We start from the raw sequence: 20,404 nt of genomic DNA on the forward strand, positions 1-20,404 counted from the left end.
CCCCTCTCTCTTAAATATATAGCCTATATTTTTTAAAGATAATTTCATTCATACTTCTCAGGATCTGATGATGGCGAAGTCAGTTTCAGCCACCGCCATTTCCGACCAGTCTTCCCCTCACTGGTTTTCCAGGCTCTCCCGTCCCACACTTGGAACCATCTGAACGCTCGGTGTGCAACTCTGAGTCTAATTGACAGTTTCGTTCACGCTCCAGTGTTGAAGCTTTTGCGCCAGTCCTCTCCCCGCACCTCACCCGTTTTCATCGCTTTCATAATTGCCACCAACATAATGACACAGTTGCTGTGGCAACCGTGCCTCTCTGTGTCTCTTTTCTTCCTCTCCGTCGCGCGCGCACGCGCACGCGCGAAGCAATAGAAAACAAGACGCAAACTCAATCTCTGGATCTAGATTATTATTTTATTTAATTTTTACCTCCTACTCGCTGGAGTGCTTCTGTTTATTTAAATTTTTCTTTAAACAACAACAAAAAAAAAAAGATTTAAAGGAATAAAAGTTTATAACTAAAAGTGGTCTTCGTGTCACAGAGTCACGTCGTTCAGGATGTGCTAATTAAACGGAGATGAACGCCACCAGTTGAATGGGCCTGCTGACCGTCAGCATCCAGCAGCCTGGAGTCGGGACTCATCAGCCTGACGGACCAATCAGAGCGCTGCGCCACTGACGGACCTCCGTGAGGCCAGGCGCAGTTAGTGAGGCACCGACACCAGAGGAACCAGCGTCAGTCAGTCAGCTCCAGGTTCAGAAAGTTAAATTCACACTTTTGCGCGTTTTTTATTTTTTTATTTTTACGCCCCCTCCCTTGGATAGTTATTCTGAAATTTTCCAATGCGGAGTTTAGAACTGTCACATGTTTGAGAACATCTGAGAACATCTCGATGGGTTTTTTTTTTTTTATTAAATTTTTTTTTTAACCCTCTTCTTTTCTTGTCTACCTCTGGATTATCAGCAAGCCTGCTGGGGAGGGAAGAAAACTGAGATCGGAAGAGCTTTCGGAACAAACAAACCAAAAACAAAACATAAATGCATCAGATAAAATAAAACAAGTGGCACATCTCGCAGCAGCGGTTCGATCTGTCCTCATCATCTTCTGCCACGATAACAGGCTGCCATCAGAGGAGCGCGGAGATGTACAGTGCGCAGGCTCTCCACAGCATCAAACCCCAGAGCAGCGCACAGGTAAGACACGACATTATGCACATTTTATTACTGCAACATCACTTAACGATTAACATCTTTAAAAATAAAAAACGACTCGGTACTTTCTGTGTCTTTGTATGTGCACGAAAATGTGAGTTTGTGCGCGTCTGTTAGGCTGTCAAAAATTTTTTTTTACAAAGAACAAGAAAAAGCGTTTAGTAAAAAAGCTGCGCCACACTATCACATTTTCATGTTTGCTTTTATCCCATTCGCGTCTTCTTTGTTTTGTTTGGTTTCACATCATTTGCGCGCGTTAATCGGCAGCACTGCGGCGTTATATGAACATATTAAAAACCATTCATAAGACGCACACACATGCACGCACACACCGGCGCGGATACACCCCCGCACTTTCAGCCTGCGCCGAATACATGCAAGTCATGTCCGTGCAAGTTGCAACTTATTAACCTAATGAAGGATGGAGAGCTGTCTGAGGAGCGGGGTGTCCAGTTCAACCGCCTGGTGATGCACAGGCGTTGCGCAGCACGCATTCACTGATAAAGAGTCCCTCATCCGCGGCTGTCACTGTAATTAAACGTCTCTCAGATGCACAGTGATTGTATTCAGGATGTTTTCACCCACTGACATCACAGTGCGCTCTCTGTCAGAACAAGGGGGGTAGGGGGGAGAGAGGGGTGGGTGGGGGGAAGTGGCCATTTTGTTTCATGCCCAACAAACACCTGTTGAGAATATTGTATGCTAAGACGTGCAAACGCTCTCTCCCGCAGTGGAAATGATGGAGCCCCGTTTGCTGTGTTGCAATTTAAAGGCGAAATGTTTTTTGTGGTAGCTGTGCAAACTGAGTGGAGGAGAAAGAGGAGGGTTGGGGGGATGGGGGTGCATCTTCAAGGCTGTGAATGTATGTGCACCCTACAACCTTTGGTTCCCATCTACTGCAGCACCCAGAGGAAGGCTTGAGTCACTTCACTGGAAAATTGCACAGCGAAAGGCTTGAGGAGGCGCATTCAGATTTATACGATTAAGTTTGGGAAAGAAACAGCTGCAAATGCACATTTTCCTTATGGCGTGTCGCAAATGGAGTTGCCGCGACAAAGCGGTCATGACATGGGTGTCATCTTTCGAGAAAGAGCTGGATAGATGTGACTTTGGAGTCTGATTTTTATTTATCTATTTATTTTTTTTACTAATAGGTGTAGATTGGATTCTGCCTCCTTTCCCCCACCTTTCAATTCCTCCTTCACTCACACACAGACAGAGCTGCATTGCTATTCTGAGAGAGTTAGCTGCCTCAACCCACGCACAGAATCTGAGAAAGAGAGAGAAAGGCAGAACGAGGGAGAAAGAGGGGAAGGAAAGAGCAGGAAGAATAAAAAGAGAGGCAGAGACGACAGAACGCCGACTGTATCCTTCACATGCAGTTTCAGGTTCAAACCCTTTTGATTGTTCGAACAGGAGCCGATGTACAGTTCTGATTGCCACTCTCCTCCTCCTTGCATGTGGCATGGACTTGCATTAGCAGATCTGTTTGGTGGTGCTGTTTGTGTGATGTGCCGTGTTGTATTGGTAAGTGCTGGGAGAAATGTACTTGATTCTGTGCCACCCACACACCGCCCTCCCACTCATGGTCGTCTCTGCATCTATACCTCTGGCTCTTCCCGCTCGCCACAATCTCTTTGCTTGTTTAAATCCCTACCCTGCATTTATCCCTCTGGACTCTTTTCCATCACTGGCTTTTTCAGGAGATTCAGTGTTCCTTCCTGCAAACCAAACAAGCACACTAATGTGCAATCCGCACTCTCCTACAATTCACGCCAACATGTGCATCGTCCCAGAAATTAAGGAAACTCAAGGGCTGAGAAAGGTGTGCAGGGCAGGAATCACGAGGTTGTGGCCCTCTGGGCAAACTGTACTGTCAGTCAACTACCCACACAAGTTTCTTTAATGGCTGCAACTCACAGTAGGTTGATAGTTAGTCTCTGCTTTTTATTGCTAAAATTTTCTCTATTGCTAAAATGTTTTCATCCATACCTAACATACCTAACATACCTAAATACCGATCCCAAACGTCAAAGTTGCAATTTGAGGCCTGTATGTGGCAGTTCGACCCATGTCACTGAACTGAAAACAAAGCATATCATTATGCCCTTAAAACTAATGCTTCAGATTTTTTTAATGATCAGCAATAGCTTCCTTACTTGCAGTAGAGAGACATCAAGTTTCAACAGGTGAAGAAATCCTCAGAGGTGGATGGCTAACAGCTATTAACCCGTTTGAGTTACTTTACCAAAATGAAACAACTCAGGCTGAAAATGTTTATTTCACTAAAGACTGTTTATAAATTCTTGTTTTCTCAGCTGAACAACATCTGTAGACCGGTAAAAACGAATACCTTGTTCTACGCTATTTGCTTTGTATGAAGGGTCTGAACTCTCAGCTATTTAAAAAGGATTGCTTGTCAGAAGGGTAAATCTGTTGAAGTTTTCAATTTTACCCAGTCGCTAGCCTTGCCACGGCCAAGGCTAACATTTGGCCGTGACATTTGTAATGCGCCAGTTCAATGCTATGAAGCTCACCAGAAATTGCATGTACTGTAAACAACCATCTTCCACCGTGAACAGGGCAGTACTGAGCTGAAAGCTGTTAATGCACATGGCCAACAAGGACTGACTGGCTTTGTTCAATTCCTCTGCTGCCATTGCTGAAACTACAGGCAGACTATGATTCTGAAACAGAGCAGAAAAACATTGTCGTTCACAGCTTCTCCTTCTGTTCGCTGAGTTGCAATGTTGAAATTCTGCTAGAGAAATTCCCTTTAATGGGAGAAAGCCTAGACGGAGAAGTAAAGTGGGATTAGAATTGAGTGGAAAAGAGTAGCAGCGGTCAGGCTGCCACGGCAGAATATGTCAAAACGCTCTGCTATAAGGCTTCAACATCTGTGTGACTATGTGAAATTTCCTCAGTGGAAACTACTGGGTTTATCATTCCTATGCATCATCATCATTGTGGGTGTAATTGTCAGGCAAATTTTTTATATTCTAGTTACCTGGGAAGTCGGGATTCAGCTCTCATGTTCCCTATCAGTGGGTAAAAACTCAATACTCGGTGAATTCTGCTTCACAATGATAGGAACGTAACAGCGTTCCAGGTAGTTGGAATTTCAAAACATAAACATTGTTTGGAAATGCTCGTTCAGTCATCAATTTAAACCTTACATCGGCAAACACCACTTTTAATTTGTTCAGTTTAGAGCTGCGGGAATTTTAACACCGGTTTTAGATGAACACATCTTACCACTGTTGATGCCAGGAGCGGCCATGTTGAAATGTAAAGTTCACCTCACAAGTTGTAACTGGGAATAATCAAAGTTGCTCCCAGTTTTCTTTTAGTAACACAGACAATGTTTTGGCTGAAGAAACATTGACTAAGGATAAACGTCATGCTATCTTATTAAAGTGTAGATATTTAAACTTTGCTGATATAACTTTGAGCCATAAAGATTAAATGATTTTCAGTTTGAGTGGCTTTAATTTCGTTAAATTAGCTAAAATGACGAGCCCTTCTGAGTAGCTATTCGCCTACCATCACTGATTTATTTGGTTGGAAATTTTTCAACTCCACATAATAACTTTGAAATCTGATCAATTCTTTTAAAACATACTGTTAACTTGAACTCGTTTGACCATGTCTAACCCGAGGTTCAGATTACATATGGGGCGATGATGTCCTTGTTTTCAGACACATAAAAATCCAACAAATTAAAACATATATGTGACGTGAGTTTGCTCTTCTTAAGCCACAACGTTTGCAAGACAGCTGTTCATTTTTTTGTTCTGTTACATGTTGCAGATCCCATTGTCGACTTGTTAACCTGGAGAGAGTTTTGGCCGTCAAGCTTTTCAAAGACAACAAAAAGAGAAACAACCCCCTTGGAATAATAGTCAGTGGACGAATTGCTGCTTTGTGGGACTCTGTACTTCACACCCAAACCCTCCTAAGAAGGTTAGAGGAGCATGTAAGTGAAACAAGTGGAGCCCTCTGTGATTTCAGCATTCTGTCTCCCCCATCTGTGCCTACATTCTCCGCTACAGATAGGGACGTTTTGATAATTACATATAATTATAATTTCTGTGGGAGACAGATCTGCCTCTGTCTATTATTGCCAACACCTCCAGTACAATAACTTCACACATTTACATATCTCTCAACAAAAGTGATATTCTCTGAACCCCCTGGAGATCAATCAGGAATAATTCTGCTCCGACTGACATGTCACATGCAAAAGCAATGTGCCATTCATCTCATATCTATTTAAGGATACGGCTGAGTGACAAGGGTGACTTTTTTTTTTCATAAAAATCTGCCTGAAAAACCATGGCATTTAGCTCTTGTTGCTGCACGTTTTAAAAGGCCGGCAGTCATTCTTCTGCTTCATGTGTGCTCGTAATTTTTTCCGCCTTCTAGCACATGAGCAGAGCCTTCCTCGTTATCACCCACAGTCCAGTCACAGTAACGGCTTGTGCCAGGCGAGCGCTGACCAAACTGATCCCGATGGAGTCCTCCGAAATGAGTCGGCATTAATGGACAATATCGATCCACATTGTTTGATGGACATAAAATCCCCAAATTTGTTAGAGCACTATTCTCATACATTTCTTCTGATAGCGACATCTGCCTACAAATGAATGAAGTCCTGAATGTAGAAAGTGCCAGACTGAACTAGTTAGCGGAAGATGAATAGAACAGACAAAACACTCCCTGTGAACCATTTCTCAAGTGCCAGAGTCAGCAGACGAATGTACAGGAGAGTCTTGTTTTATTGAATCAATTTGGTACTCATAGAGGACTATTGGGGCCAGAAATTGAAACCGTATCCATCAGGGTATTTTTAAGAGAGATGGGAACAAAGCTATTATGCTTTCAGGGTCTTTCATAAAAACAATGTCATTACCATTCAGATTAAATACTGGCACACACATTAATGCACTCATAAATTGACGGAAATATACTTTTTCTTTTAAAAATGACATTATTTAGCATACCTGAATGAATTCCGTGATACATCTTTGATATCCAGAAGGCTGTACATTAAATTCTTCACATGGCGTTTTAGTGGGTTAAGCTGGGAAAGCGGATAAAGCTTTGTAACTACATTGACTCAACAACAGAAAATAGGTGTCTTAGTCATGTAAAAATGACGCCCACCACCTATCTCCGAGTCCTTGCCGTCTCCCTGCTCTCCCTCTTCGCTGCCCCTCTTACCAGTGCAGTGGAGCCCTCTTCGTCCCCTCCTCCTCAGCATGTAGATCGCTCCGGGAGGCCGTTCACCGAGCAGCCGGACGCAGATTCCAGCTCCTCTCTTCTGCTCCTTGCCATCCAGGCCAATGCCAGGCCAGCGGCTCTACGGAGCAAACCTAAAGCCCCAGAGGAACCTCCAGACACCTCAGAGAGAGTTCTGGAGCCGCTTCCCAAGCCCCTGGCCCAGGTGACGTTTCCGAAGAATGCAACCTCTTCTGAGGGCCTAGGAGGAGGCAATTTTGGGGCAGCCCACATCCCACCCCGCATCATGGATGGATGGACAGATGTTTGTTGGGGTTACTACGATGTGATGGGACACTTTGACAATGCTTTCAACTGCTCCAAGGACTCATACATCTACTGCTGCGGAACATGCCACTACCGCTTCTGCTGTCCAGACCAAAGCCGCAAGCTGGTGCAGGACCTCTGTACAAACTACAACTCTCCAGACTGGGCCAAGCCACAGACAGAGGCCATGATGATACCAGAGGAGGTGGGTCCCGACCCGGACTACGATCCACTGAAGCAGCAGAGCCACAACACGGGATTTGTCATCGGTGGTGTTGTTGTGTTCATGGTGGCTGTGGCTGTGGGTATCAAGGTGTGTTTCAACAAGGTCCAACAGGAGGCCAACCAGAGAGACCTGAATATGCCCAGGTAAGGCTTCCACATCCTTGCATTTCATCATGTTAGCTAATTTTGTTTATAGAGATCTCACTCCATTTTATTTGTGGTTTCTGTTGTGTGTGTTTTTATTTCTGTTTTATTTGTCATTTTGGATGTTGTGTCTTATTTTGGATATTCAAAATATCTTCCAGTTTCAGTATTAATAGCTTTTTACAAAATTTAAAATGATTAGTTTTTGAGAGGGCAATATTACTTGAAAATGGTATAAAAACAACATTTTCTTTTTATCTCAATAATTACTGGGGCAACTGATCGCCCTGTAAAATTTGCTCTTGTGACAGGCTTAACTATTATTTTTCAAGTGCCATAAACAATAATTACTTTATTTGGGAATTTGGGTGGATTTTTACTGCCTTTTACTGCCAGGTGGTAAACTCAGGGATACCACTAACTCTGCTTAGCTTGCCAAGGTTGGCAAAGCCTTTCCTCTGCCTACATCCCCCATAATGCTGTGCGGTTCTGGATCAGAGTTTACTGAATATTCTACAAACGGAATATTGAACATTCTATCAGACATATTACCTATTGATATTGATCATGTACTGTCACAGTATATGTTGTTATTGATTTATTGTCCAGCCCCTAATGCAACTGTAGCCTAAAACCAGTCAGGATATTGTTTTTTTTTTTTTAAGAGGACACGGTTGTCTATCTTTGTAAACGGCACTGGATGATGATCGCTATTGAACTACATCGAGTGTTTGTTTGTCTCTTACATGTATTATGTGCACTATTGCTGTAGCTCATTTTGAAATGTACTGCAAAAGCTCTTGTCTCTTCATCAAACTCACATTATTTTCCTGCCTACAATTAATTACCTGAAAAATCATTAGAAGTGCTCTCTGGTGATTTGAATGCTGAATTATTGTGAGTGTGAAGCGCACACCTGGTGATCTGTGGCCGATCCCCGCTGTCTCTTGTTTCCCCCCAGAGCCCTGGTTGACATGTTGCGACACCAGTCGAGTCCGGTCCAGCAGGATGAAAGAAACAACAGCGTGGCTCTGACCGTCGCAGACGGACAGGGGACGCTGGGAAGAGCTCCGAAAAATCTCTACGCCCCGGGAGTGCCCAGCAAGGACAACAGATGTGAGGGCTTCTTGCAGAATTCGAGAGTGCTTTTGTAACATCTTTCATGTGCACAGGGAGCTCATCTGTGTATTTTTCTCTCCTCTGCCCCACCACTGAGATTTCTCCATGATTAGACAGGACACAAAAATCCCCTGTGGTGTTGTGCTTAAGAATGGTTGCAGAAACAGCTTATTCTGGCTTGAAAACTGCTAAATGAACATGCATCAGGAGGTTTTCATGTGCGGGCCTCATTGTTTCTGCAAAACCGCCATTCATCTTCAAACTGCCTGACATCCATTTTGTGAGCTGATTACCTTATTTTTCTCTGACTTACAGTGGGCAATCTGCAGCACAATTTCATCCACTCATCAGGCTCCAGCCCCAAACACACTGCGACTATCGGTAAGGCAGCTGCTCACATCCTGGCTTCCATGTAAATCACATGCAATCACTCAGATTCTTCATTTACTTCATTCACCTACATATTAAGCTCAGATGTAGGCTCATTCAGCCAAACAATAACAATGATTATCAGCCAAACAATAACAATGATTATCACAGCTCCGGTTTGCTTGTATCGGTGCTGAAAGCGAGTTGAAAACCAGTCTCCCTTTTTCCTAGTGAATGTCGGAGGATTCACACCCTGCGAAAACGCAGCACGCTTGCATCCAGAGGAGCAAATCTCATTTAACACGCAGTCGTTTTTTCCCCCTGTGGTTTTTGTAGAGCGCACCCCTCGGATGAACAATGCTCAGCTGGCAGCTGGAGGCACCCTGCTTTCCAGCAAACACAACAACACCAAATCCCAGCCGTCCTTCCATCACTCCCTGCACAACCTGGCCCAGCTGCCGCCCTCCTACGAAAGTGCCACCAAACCCGAGCTCAACAGATACTCCTCACTCAAACGCCTCGGTGAGTGTTGCCGTCTCCCACAAATAAGACGCCTTCTTACCCCCCTTACAGTGCTGCTCCTGCAGATGTTTCACAACCACTTCAGCGTGGCCACACTGTTGGAGCAGAATGCTTCAATTGTGTGATCTTTTTTTTTTTTTTTTTTGCAGTGGAGCAAAAGTATTTGCACCCCTCGACCTTTTCTATGTTAGGTCACATTACAACCAATCGAGTAATCAAATTTTTAGATTTTGAAAATTAAGTTTTTGGAAAATGTGGATTATTTTTCCACTAATGATGTCAGAGTGATGTCAGCACGCCCAGGGTCGCCATCTTGCTTATAATGTTGCAAGAACACAGTCGTAAAATTAGAAGGAACTAGAGATTTTATGAGGACGACACGAAAACTAACAAAAAATGAGTAAATGAGGAATGTTGAGCATCTTGTGAAGTTATTCTTTGGTACGGGTTTTACAGATATTACTTACTACTTGTCAGAAATACTTTTATCAAATTATTACCAGTAGCTGGATTTCACAACAATCAATCAAACAAGTGTGTGTATTTCAAGGGGTGCTCAAATTGAGATGCTATATCTTGACAACTTCATTGAACCTTAAACATTTTTTTTCTCATAATTTCAGGACATTTCTTTTCTTTTGCTAAAGTTACTACTATTATAACTATTTTCTTGCAATTAAACAAATTCTCTTGCCCTAATACTGTGCTGTGCAACTCTTTGAAGGGATTATTGTCATTGCTTTGTAGAAACAACTTTGTTGTTTCTACAACAAAGTTGCATGAATTATGTGGTTATTTCTACCAGTTTTGGACATTTAGAGTCTCAAAGGTTTGCTTAATTTGCTTTTCAGCATTGTATTGAGATCATCTGCCAACATGAATTTTAAAATTTTACCAGAAACTCTCGGTATGATTTAGGTCTGACTTTGGATTGGATGATTTTAATACGAGATTATTTACCAAGACTGTTTTCCTCGTAACATGATGGATTTATTAGTGATTTGTGAGATGTTCAAAGCTTTTAATATTGTTTGATAATCTTAGCTCTGTTTTATATGCCTCAATAATTTTATCTCTGAGCTTTCTGCTGTGGTCATTTAGCTTTTAATGTGGGTTCCATTGGCAGTTGTTCAATAAAACCTTGCCAAATGGTATGTCAAGCCCCACATACAAATTTTTAATTATTTATTTTACGCTGAAAGGTTTTCTGTTGCTTTATGCATGATAAAGAGGAGTCGGCGTCCACTTGTGCTCAAGAGGCATCTCTTTCTTGAATAGGGACACTAGCTTAATGCATTTTATCCCCACCTTGAATCTCGTTTTATCACTTTGGTTGGGAAGATGGGAGAAGGAAATAGTTGCCAAGTGAGAACCTCCACTGGCCTTTATGATGCTGTTTGCTCACTAATCTTCTCTAAGAAACCCCTAAGAGAAACACAGTCGTCAATAAAATGAAGCAAATTACTCAAAGGTTGACTAATTACTGCTAACTTATACAATTAAGCTAAAATACTAAAATACTCATCGGCAACTTTTGCTTTAAAAAAAACACTTCGATGTACGTTTGACATAAAATCAAGGTTTATAGCCAACTTCATCACCTCAAGGCTGAACTATTGCAATTCCTCGCTGTTTGGAATTGAATATAAAAATTGATAAAAGCTGCAAGTATTTAAAATAGTGCATAGTTAGCATTCCTAAAATATGTTTGAAACCAAATGACTCATTTTAAATAATAAATATTAAAACTTGGAAAACTGAGATGTTTGATGATGATAAAAGATTTTCTTTTTGAAAACGTTCAGATTTACATTTCAAGCTTACAGTACTACACAGAGATTAATCACAGTGCCTAATCTGATTAAATGTCTTAATTGATTGACAAGACTATTAAATACCAATTGCTTTTATTTATTCGTATTGGTTTTCTGAACTCCACCATCATGTCTGCTTTGTTTTGGCCTATCAAATAAAATCCTAATCAAATGTGCTGAAGATTGTAGTTGTAATATGTCAAAATATGGAAAAGTATTTTTTGAGGCAACATAAATAATTCAGATTAGAGCTGAAATAATCGGATTAATTGTGATGAATCGACTCTTGAAATAATCGTCAACTATTTTGCAATTGATGAATTGTTGAGTGGAGTATAGATACTCAAAAATAAGTAGTTGCTGAAACAACAACATCCTTACAGCAGTAATCAAGCCAAATGTGGACAAAACATACATACAGTTTGTATTAAGATGAAAAAAAATCTTGTCTTTTGTAAATATGTTCTACCCAGAACTCCTCAAGTGGCAAAGTGTTAGCCTCACCTGGTTCAAAATTTGTATAAGAAATCAACAAAAAACCAAAACCTTTTATTTTGCATTTGTTAATATCCAACTATTTATCAGTTAGTCCAAAAAATTGTGAATAGGTCAGCCCTGCACTGTCTTGATGGTAAGACAGGGAGCAAGAGCTGAGATTTTAACGTTGACGATTGTAGTGTTTTTATCTCCAGACTTATCCTTTGCTACAAGTGATTAAATCACATCTTTTAATGTATTTATTGTTTCGGCTTTCAGAGAAAGGACTCGATGAGTACTCGTCTGGTTACTGCACCACCAAGCGCCGACCCCACACGGCTCAGCCGGCCCTCCAGTCCTCCCAGCACCACCTCCACTGGGGTGGAGACTACACCCTCAGTGGGAGAGGAACCCTCCCCAGACACGCCATCCGTCCCTGGATCCCGCCGCCCCCCTCTGGGATGCCTGCCTCTCCCACTCCCAATCCTTACCCTCTGGATCCCCCTGAGCCCCAGTACAATCCCAACTACGACACTCTGTCCAAGCCTGCGAGGAAAGTGAAGTCCACCGATCAGCTGCTCAACATGGGCGACGTCCCCGGCAACACCGGGACGCTGTCTCGGATGTCCAAGAACCAGCAACACCAGTACCACAAAGCCATTGCAGCCTCCAACAAGAACACCAACATGCAAACCCTGACCAGGAAGCCGAAGGACAGGCAGGAGATACAGGACAGGCAGGAGAGGATGCTCATGTCCCCGGACCACTTGGAGGACAGGATGGGGGTCAGCGGGATGGGAGTGGTGGATCCCTATGCCCACACAGGAACTGGCATCGTCCCCACGCTGCCGCGGCAGCAGAAGGCCCAGTCCCAGCAGAACGTGTGTGCCACGCCTTCCCTCGACCGGCACCACATGATCAAGATGAACTCTCACCCCACGTCTGGCCGGGAGCAGGAGAGAAGCACGGGCATGACGAGTCACGTGAGCGGGGGCGTGGGCTGGTCGGGGGAGGTGGCCGGGCCCGGGGCCGGGGCCGGGGCTGGGGTCGTCATGGGAACGGGAACGCTGGGGGGCCACAGCGCCAGGAGGATGGCTTTCGCAGCGAAAAGGCAGAACACCATCGAGCAGCTACATTTCATACCAGGAGGAGGAGGCAGCGGCGGCGGCGGGGGGTCTGCAGGAAGCGCAGGAGGCAGTCAGGGGATCAGGACGGGGAGTAAGAACGAGGTGACGGTGTAAGGTAAAAATCCCTTAGACGTAGGGGAATAGATCACCCTTCTGCATTTAACTATTAGATACAATTACAAATAAAACTAGAAGTATTCAGTAGAAACAGTAACGTGTTTAGGCTATTCAAATTAGTTTTCTATTTAATCAGATTAGCTTGAGTAAGACTACCTGTAAAACTAAAAGTCTAGGTGGGCACAACTTTGTGATAGCCTACATCAGCCATATTTTCTAACCGATTTTTGCCATATCGCCATATACAGCAGTGCCATTACTCGTAGAAGGACTGGTGAAACAAAACCAATAGAGGAATAGTTCATGATTTAGTTTTTCTATATCTATATATAAATATATACATACACACACATATTTATATATTTGTGTGTTTTTCAAGAAGTACTCAGGAGCCATATTAGATATAAAGTATGAGACGTTGAAACTTGGTTTAAGGAAGCAGAGGACTTCAGAGGAGAGAGCCAGCTGCCTGGACTGATGTTGACATGTTAGGCTGAGGAAACCGGATCAGTCTCAAAGACCATTGTGCCTGCATGGTGAAACATTTTGGATATTTTACATTCTGGATAAAAAAAAACTCATCTTGACACAAGGAGACTGAACTGCGCTTTTGCTTCCTAATTTGGTGGACAAGGCTGTTTTCCAGCAGGACTCCTCGCCTGAATTTCAAACCGAGGACGGACCCAAAATTAACAATCCGACACCTGGGTTGCCTAATTTTCCACGTGACCTTAGATTTCAAACAATCAGAGGAACACAAACTCTGACCACAGCGACGCTACAAGGAAGCCGATATTCAAAAATGATACAGGGTCGTTTTCGGGGGCTGACGATTTCCCCTGCTGTTTCCATTCACAGATCAGGCCCTACCAAATAATACAGAGCCATCTGTTTTAATATTACCCAAAAAGAAGAAGCGTGTGTTCAGTTCACCTCCAGGGAGGCGACTTGCTGTGCGATACGTTTGCTTACAAAGAGCACAAAGAGGATGCACTTAGACAACTGTCCTTCAAAGCCATCTTTTTGGAGATACAGAGGAAGTGTTAACCCTGGAAGCTGGTCTGACAATCACCACTTAGTTATTACCACAAATGATACAAGCCAGTGATGTTTTGTACAGTCAAAGGATTGTCTTTGGAGCGAGCCGGTGAGAAAAACATCCTCAGAGTCCGGAGTGGGGGTGAAAGACTCGGACGGATAGGAAGCCCTTCACGTCTTCAAGACAAGGAACTTGCTGTATCATAATGCACTTCAGCCAGTATGAGTTAGAAAAAATATATATATAAAAAAATAGAAAAAAAATCATCAATAACAACGCTTATCAATACTAAGGGCTATCCTATCCTATATACTGTAGTATGTGATATCTGTGGTCCATATAAAATGCTCTCTCTTTCTATCAATTTTGTGTTGATATTGTCATGATGTATCAAGTATCAATGTGTACGAACAAAACAAACAAAAAAAAAACTACAAAAAAATAAAAACAAGAGCAATTTAAGCACAGTTCCAGGAGAAACACAGAGACAAAACTTTGCACAAACCAAGTCCCCTGATATTTGCACCAGACGCGAGCACGCTCCGTGTCGTGTCCTCAAGGTTTACATTCTGCACGAGCTCGGCCGACCAGAGCGCGACTCATCTATGGAAGAGGGTACTGCATTGAGAGAGGGTTTATTTTTGTTCCTTATTTTTATTTCTGTTCTTATCGAGTGAAATCAGAGGTGTGAGTGACGGAAGGAACGTTTCGGCCAGGGGATAAGACGAGGCGAAACGCTGAAGAGCAGAAACACACGACTCCATTTGGACAATCTTCCTATACACAGTGCTAAATGTAGTTGTTATAAATTTGATGGAGTGTTATTATTAATAATTATTATAACTGTTATGGTTATTATTAACAATTATCTTATGATATGTGATGTTCTTTTACTTGGTGGGATTTTAAGTGTTTATTGTTTTTAGATGACTTTACATTTTCATGACTAGTTGTTTTGTTTTTCTTTCTTTTTTTTTTCTTTCTGGTCATTAAGATTTTGAGAAGTCTCCAAACCTTGATGCATGCCAGCTCCATTTCATTGAGAGGCATTGACCAAAAGCATGCCTGGCATTTCTAAAGGGTCGTCAATGCTTCGAATGGCCAAACCCTCCAGCTGTATGTACCGTGCCTAGACATCAGCCTTACGACTTCTTTGTCTCAAGTGATTACTTAAGGTTTCCACTCGGGTACAAAAAAATAAAAAATACACGTTTCGAAAAATTCTGCAGCCTTCTAGCTAGACGTGCATCGAGAGAGTTTCTTCTGCAGCAGCCTGGCCGGCTAACTCATGGCGGGCTGTGCGCACAAAACCCTACGATGCCATAATGTTTGTATGTTCAGGTGAATGTTGAGTACAGAGGAGCGAGAGGACTGAACGGAAACTTGAAAGCTTTGAAGTGCAGTGTCTTTTTTCAGGGAAATAGGACAGACAACGTAGAAGTTGTATTCGATTTCTTTTTTTTTTTTTTTTTTTTTTAAATAGAACCACAAAAAGGTCTGTAGCAAAGTCTGTAATAACTCACAAGCCATATCCATTTAATACTCATCACAGTTTTTATAAATGGTTAATCTAATTTGTGGAAGTATTGTATTTTGTATAGCTAGTACAATCAGAATATTTTGAGTGATCTCTTCAACATTAATTTGAGGATACAAAAAAAAAAAACCTTACGTGTTAGTATTTAATGAACTGTACAGTGCCAAACTCATAACATTTTGTTGTCTTTTTATTCTCATAGCATCCTCCTATATAGGGGTTATTTCTTTTTGTCATAAAGGAGAAGTAATTGGCAAGCAGGTACACTGAGAAGCTTGTTTTATTTGGAGAGAAATGAATGACTATGGTGTGCATTTTTACCATGATGAATTCATTTCGAAGGGAAGATGCATAAAAGCCACCTGAGGCGGACAGGCAGAGTGATCAGTAAAGGAAATTTATGGATTTATTTTCATGCTGATAGATTTAAATACGAAACCCTTTTTGTTATTGTTGAATGCATTGATTCCCTTGGATACGACAGTGACAAAGAATTTGTATAATAAAGTTGGTGGAAAAAATGTGTCCTTTTTTTTCATTCTCACATAGAAGATTGTTGGATATTGTCACAGTTTGCAGTAAAATCGGGAGATAATCAGAAGTTTAATTAATTTCTGCAGTTGATACATATATGCAGGGACGCCGCCTGCATGAATGATGCCCTGGGTAACCTCCTCCACCATAATCTAGAATAATCCACTAGATTTTTAGAGTATTGCATTACTGAAAACCAACAGAGAAGCACTGATTGGCATTCTGTTCCTTTGTCTGAGGACCTCCCCGAACTTAAAGCAGAAAACCTTCCTCAGTGCCTCGACGAATTTTATTCTAGATTTACTTTTATTCTCTACAGAAATCAGCATGAGGTTAGGGTGAATTATACACAAAAAATCTTGACTAATTACTGACATACCCACAGTTATTGGCACTTTTGTTAAGACGCATAAAAATATATTAAATTAATCTTCTTTTGGAGTTAGGCTGAATAACATACTGCATTTTTACAATAGTGAATGTTAGAGATTATACTCTTTTACTACCCTTAACTAATTCCTCACCGAAATGAACTTGCTCCCCCGCTCTGCTTAGTTTGTGAAAGTTTCACGTGTTCATGCGATTTCCAGGCATATAGTTTCATTATATAACACAATAAAGTAAATGTTACCTTCAGTGTTATAAAAATACTCTATATATCAAACAGTACCTAAAAAAAATTTGACTTCACAATTTAGCGCCTTAAAATTGGGCCTCTATCTCTCCGACACTCTGCTTAATATAAGTAAGGCATAAATGAAATAAGTATGTTCTTCAATGTGTATTTTATGGTAATTGTTAATGATAAACCTGGATGTTCCGTATCTCTCAAACAATCCAGGAGAAAACCTGCAAGGAAAAGCAGGCATAGGCAACAAATGGATGTTTAGATTTTGTGGTAATCTATTGTTGTCACCACTAGATAAATATACTAGAACTAAAAATTGTATTTTTCTACTTTTTTCATGTGAGATGATATAGTGGCAATGATAAATGTATTTACTTAAAAGGCTTTTTACACCAGGTGTGCTTAAACATAGTTGGTAAATATAAACTACTTCCACATTCACTTTGACTCAAAGTGGTTGGAGGTACCTTAAACATCCCTGCGATGCCTCCCAATACAACATGAGAGTCTTTAAAAGACAATCAAAAAGAAACTAAACAGAACAACATCGAGGCCAGGAAAATCTAGCCGAGTTTGTATGCAAAATGACAAAAGCCAAGTTTATGCTGTGTTTTTAATGATGACTAAACCACGGCGAAAATGAAAATTCAATATCCTATATTTGGCCCAATGCTCAGACTGACTATTAACAGACCAGTCTGAGAGATGTTTGTGTAAACACTTCAGACACAAGAGGCTTGCTCAGCAGTAATATGTTATGAAATAGGCTTTCTAACAGTAGCAATCAGGAAACAAATTAATGTTGTATAAGGGGTCAAAGCAGAAGCTGCAGCTACATTATATTAGCAGAAAACGCTCCAGTCGTCCGTAGATTAGTAAACAAACTAAAGCTGTACATCACCGAGGTGTGAGATGTTGTATAAGGCACATTAAAAGCCACGGAGTGCTTTTAAATGAAATCCACTCCAGATCATCTGAACGCAGAGTTATATCACACTGCACCTGCTGGATCATCACAGCAAGACGGAGACGGTGCACTTCATATCTTCAGCCTCCTGTGAATACATTTATTGCTCTGAGAAGAGTGAGGGTTTAAATGAAAGAGCAACCGGCAGCTCACGTTGTTGTGGAGTTAAAACAGCACAAAGAAAACACACAAATACGAAACAAAGGACAGGACAAATAAGATGCATTTGAGTTCTTGCAGTTTCACATTTCACCACCAGGTGGTTCAAACTAATTCAGCTTGATTTGGACACAACAGAGGCTCGTAAATGAAAGGCTGTTTTTGTAAAGTAGTCTGACTATAGGATATCATTTAATCTATCATTTGGTGCCCCATCCACTAAAGAAAAATGATTCTGATGCCTGTCAGTGATTACCTATCATTACATTGATAGGTATAACCATGCATACTTGGGTATGAACTTATGACACCAGTTGGAAGTTGATAGGTTTACTCCATCCTTTGGTCAGTAGCTTCATGTTGCTCTCAAAAAATACTAAAACATCATCAGTTTTGTATTTCTAAAAATACCTAAATATTATTACGACTCGCCTGATATGGGCCTATGACTCTTCTATAAAGTACAAGAGTATATCGGTAAAAGACTGGACTTGAGAAAGAAGTATACAAGTACAAACGATTTATCATTTACATAGACTTTGTCTAGCCCATTCCAAACATTTGCTTTGAATTATTGTTCCACTGTATGATCCAAGAGTGTGTAACCTGGGAACATTTTCCCAGGATGTTTGTGTTCCTGTTGCAGTCGCTTTGACCTTTGGACTCTTCATCTGATGCAGTTTTTGTCCTGTCCGCTTTCCTAATGTTAAATTGTGAACTCTGACCTTATTCCTTTCCAGGTTGATGTCAACGACTAATTGTAATCTGTTGTTGAATTTTATTAGATTGCATGATTCAGCACTTTTTGAAATCTTTTAACCTACTTCTAGTTGCCGTACAGGTTCTCGTCTGGGTGTAGACAAACAAGTTAAACCAAACTCATTTTGATTAATCACAGTTAATTTGATTTAACAGGGAAAAGGAGCTATATTTTAACATAAAGGCCAGGCTGAGTTGGAGATTGTTTCCCTCAATAGATGGATACATCATTTGCAAACTGCATTTTGTATTTATTCTTATAAACTTTTTATGATGATGAAATTAGTTTGATGATGTTAAACATTTAAGTATGAAGCAAAAGTAAAAGCAAAACAAATCTTTGTGGGTGGTAGATATTCATTCTTCTCACTGTGTTAGATAAAACATATGGGGTTCTCATTATAAGGAAAAATGTGCTACTTTTGTAAAAGAAGCCACTATTTACCTCAATACCAGCGCTTTCACACTTCTGGAAAAACAAATCCCAGCCAGCTTCATCAGGTCATCCCCTGGAGCATCTCCACCTCACCTGTGAGGTTCGCAGCGCACTCTGGCTCCTTTTTATTCCTCTGTGGTCCAATTACTGTCAGGTCGCCCCACATGGTTTTAGGTGCGGGCGACCGTCGAGGTTTTGGCGATTTAAACACTCCATCACTCCGTCTTCTTGGTCCGGCAGAGCCTGATCACTCTATCGCACCTCTTCCTACGTCCTCCACAGTGAGAGAAACAGATGCAGATGCCATCGGGTCTGTCGTAATCTCCAGTATCTTTGTGCTTCCTTACACTACCACACTTTTTTCTCTTACAGAGTTTCCTCTGTAGATTTTTTTTCTTTGCACCTCCATTGTTAAAGGTTGCTCTACTGAATAGCAAATATCTAGATGTAGTAATGTCAACAATATATAGCAGTGTACTATCAACACATTTGCCAAAAAGATTTGTTAAAAGAGATAGCATTTATAATTCAAGAGGATCCGAGATTTTAAAAAAATCTCAAAGTTAGACCTAAATAAATGAAACATTACTTTTCTGTTCGTAGAATAAATCTGTGAAACAATACAATACAGTGAAGTATATTGGCTTGTAATTGTAATTTTAATATGTATATATGTAAATATATACATTTATTGCCTGTGTTTATCCGTTTATTCATCAATATGAATGGTTGATTGATGCTTAATTGCTTAAGGTATGAAGGACTGACTTTTGAGAGAAGGGCGAAGCTGTATGATTTTTTTTCGTCCAACTACTCCTTTACATTCAAATGTTTTGTTTATATCAGAGTGGGACATTTAAATGAATGAAATAAACAAAAACAAACAAATATATATATTTTTTTATTTTACCAATTGAACTTCAGGAGATGTAACTGGGTGTGTTCGAGGCTTTTAATATCATTGGACCTCAGCAGCAGAGGGAATTGTCAGACTCTTCATAAGTCATCAGAAAATGAAGAATTCAGTGGAAATGTAAATTATTAATTAGTGTGTTCAGCGAGTTTGTAGTTCTTACACTTATATTGTCTGAATGCCAGGAATACCACAAGAATAAAAGACTAAAATATGTATGCATTTTACACTCCTGATGAAGACATAGTGATTTGATGTTTTGACAAAGCAAGACATTAGATTGTTTTGCTTTGGTACAAAACAATTTAATGCAGCATGTGTTACGTGCCCTGGATGGCCGACGGTATATAAGATACAAGCATAAATCTACTGAGTAGGGAGACAATTTGTTAGTGAGTGTACACAAAATAACCCCTTATGCAATTAGAAGAAATACTGACATAATAAAAAATACTGTTCTGAGATCAAACAAATTAAATGGCTTCCTATGACATGAATGTTATAACCTGTTTTTCACTCTGAGATGTCCAAGATTAACATTAAATATATTTAGGTAGATAACAATATGGAAGTGGGTTAAGGCTGAAATCTCAAAATTATTTCTCTTAATTAAGAATTTTAAATTTTATCTCAGAATAATAATTTTAAAAAAGTCAGAATTGTGACTTTTTTCTAAGAAGTCTGACTTTTCCCCCCCACAGAATTCAGAGTAGAAAAAGCCTCCTAATTTTATTTTTCTTCTCAGAATTGTGATTT

General features: G+C 40.8%; 1 protein-coding gene across 1 annotated transcript; it reads left to right on the forward strand.

Moving 5' to 3' along the window:
* The first annotated feature begins 701 nt into the window (after window positions 1-701).
* LOC129371097 (protein shisa-7) lies at window positions 702-15,775 on the forward strand. The gene is made up of 7 exons (XM_055047480.1): window positions 702-757; window positions 968-1,197; window positions 5,026-7,131; window positions 8,093-8,247; window positions 8,566-8,631; window positions 8,956-9,141; window positions 11,712-15,775. Exons 3-7 carry the CDS (start codon window positions 6,371-6,373, stop codon window positions 12,671-12,673), a joined length of 2,130 nt encoding a protein of 709 aa, XP_054903455.1. The 5' UTR covers window positions 702-757; window positions 968-1,197; window positions 5,026-6,370; the 3' UTR covers window positions 12,674-15,775.
* Window positions 15,776-20,404: the final 4,629 nt, after the last annotated feature.

This window comes from Poeciliopsis prolifica, unplaced genomic scaffold, assembly GCF_027474105.1.
Source record: "Poeciliopsis prolifica strain line A6 unplaced genomic scaffold, Auburn_PproV2 SCAFFOLD026, whole genome shotgun sequence".
NCBI classification, from domain to species: Eukaryota; Metazoa; Chordata; class Actinopteri; order Cyprinodontiformes; family Poeciliidae; genus Poeciliopsis; species Poeciliopsis prolifica.

Excerpts from the sequence above, each read along its gene's own strand:
- LOC129371097 (XM_055047480.1), top strand. The coding sequence starts at position 6,371 with ATGACGCCCACCACCTATCTCCGAGTCCTTGCCGTCTCCCTGCTCTCC. Across the intron at positions 8,632-8,955 it reads CAAACACACTGCGACTATCG|AGCGCACCCCTCGGATGAAC; the intron begins GTAAGGCAGCTG and ends TGGTTTTTGTAG. Across the intron at positions 9,142-11,711 it reads CTCCTCACTCAAACGCCTCG|AGAAAGGACTCGATGAGTAC; the intron begins GTGAGTGTTGCC and ends TTCGGCTTTCAG.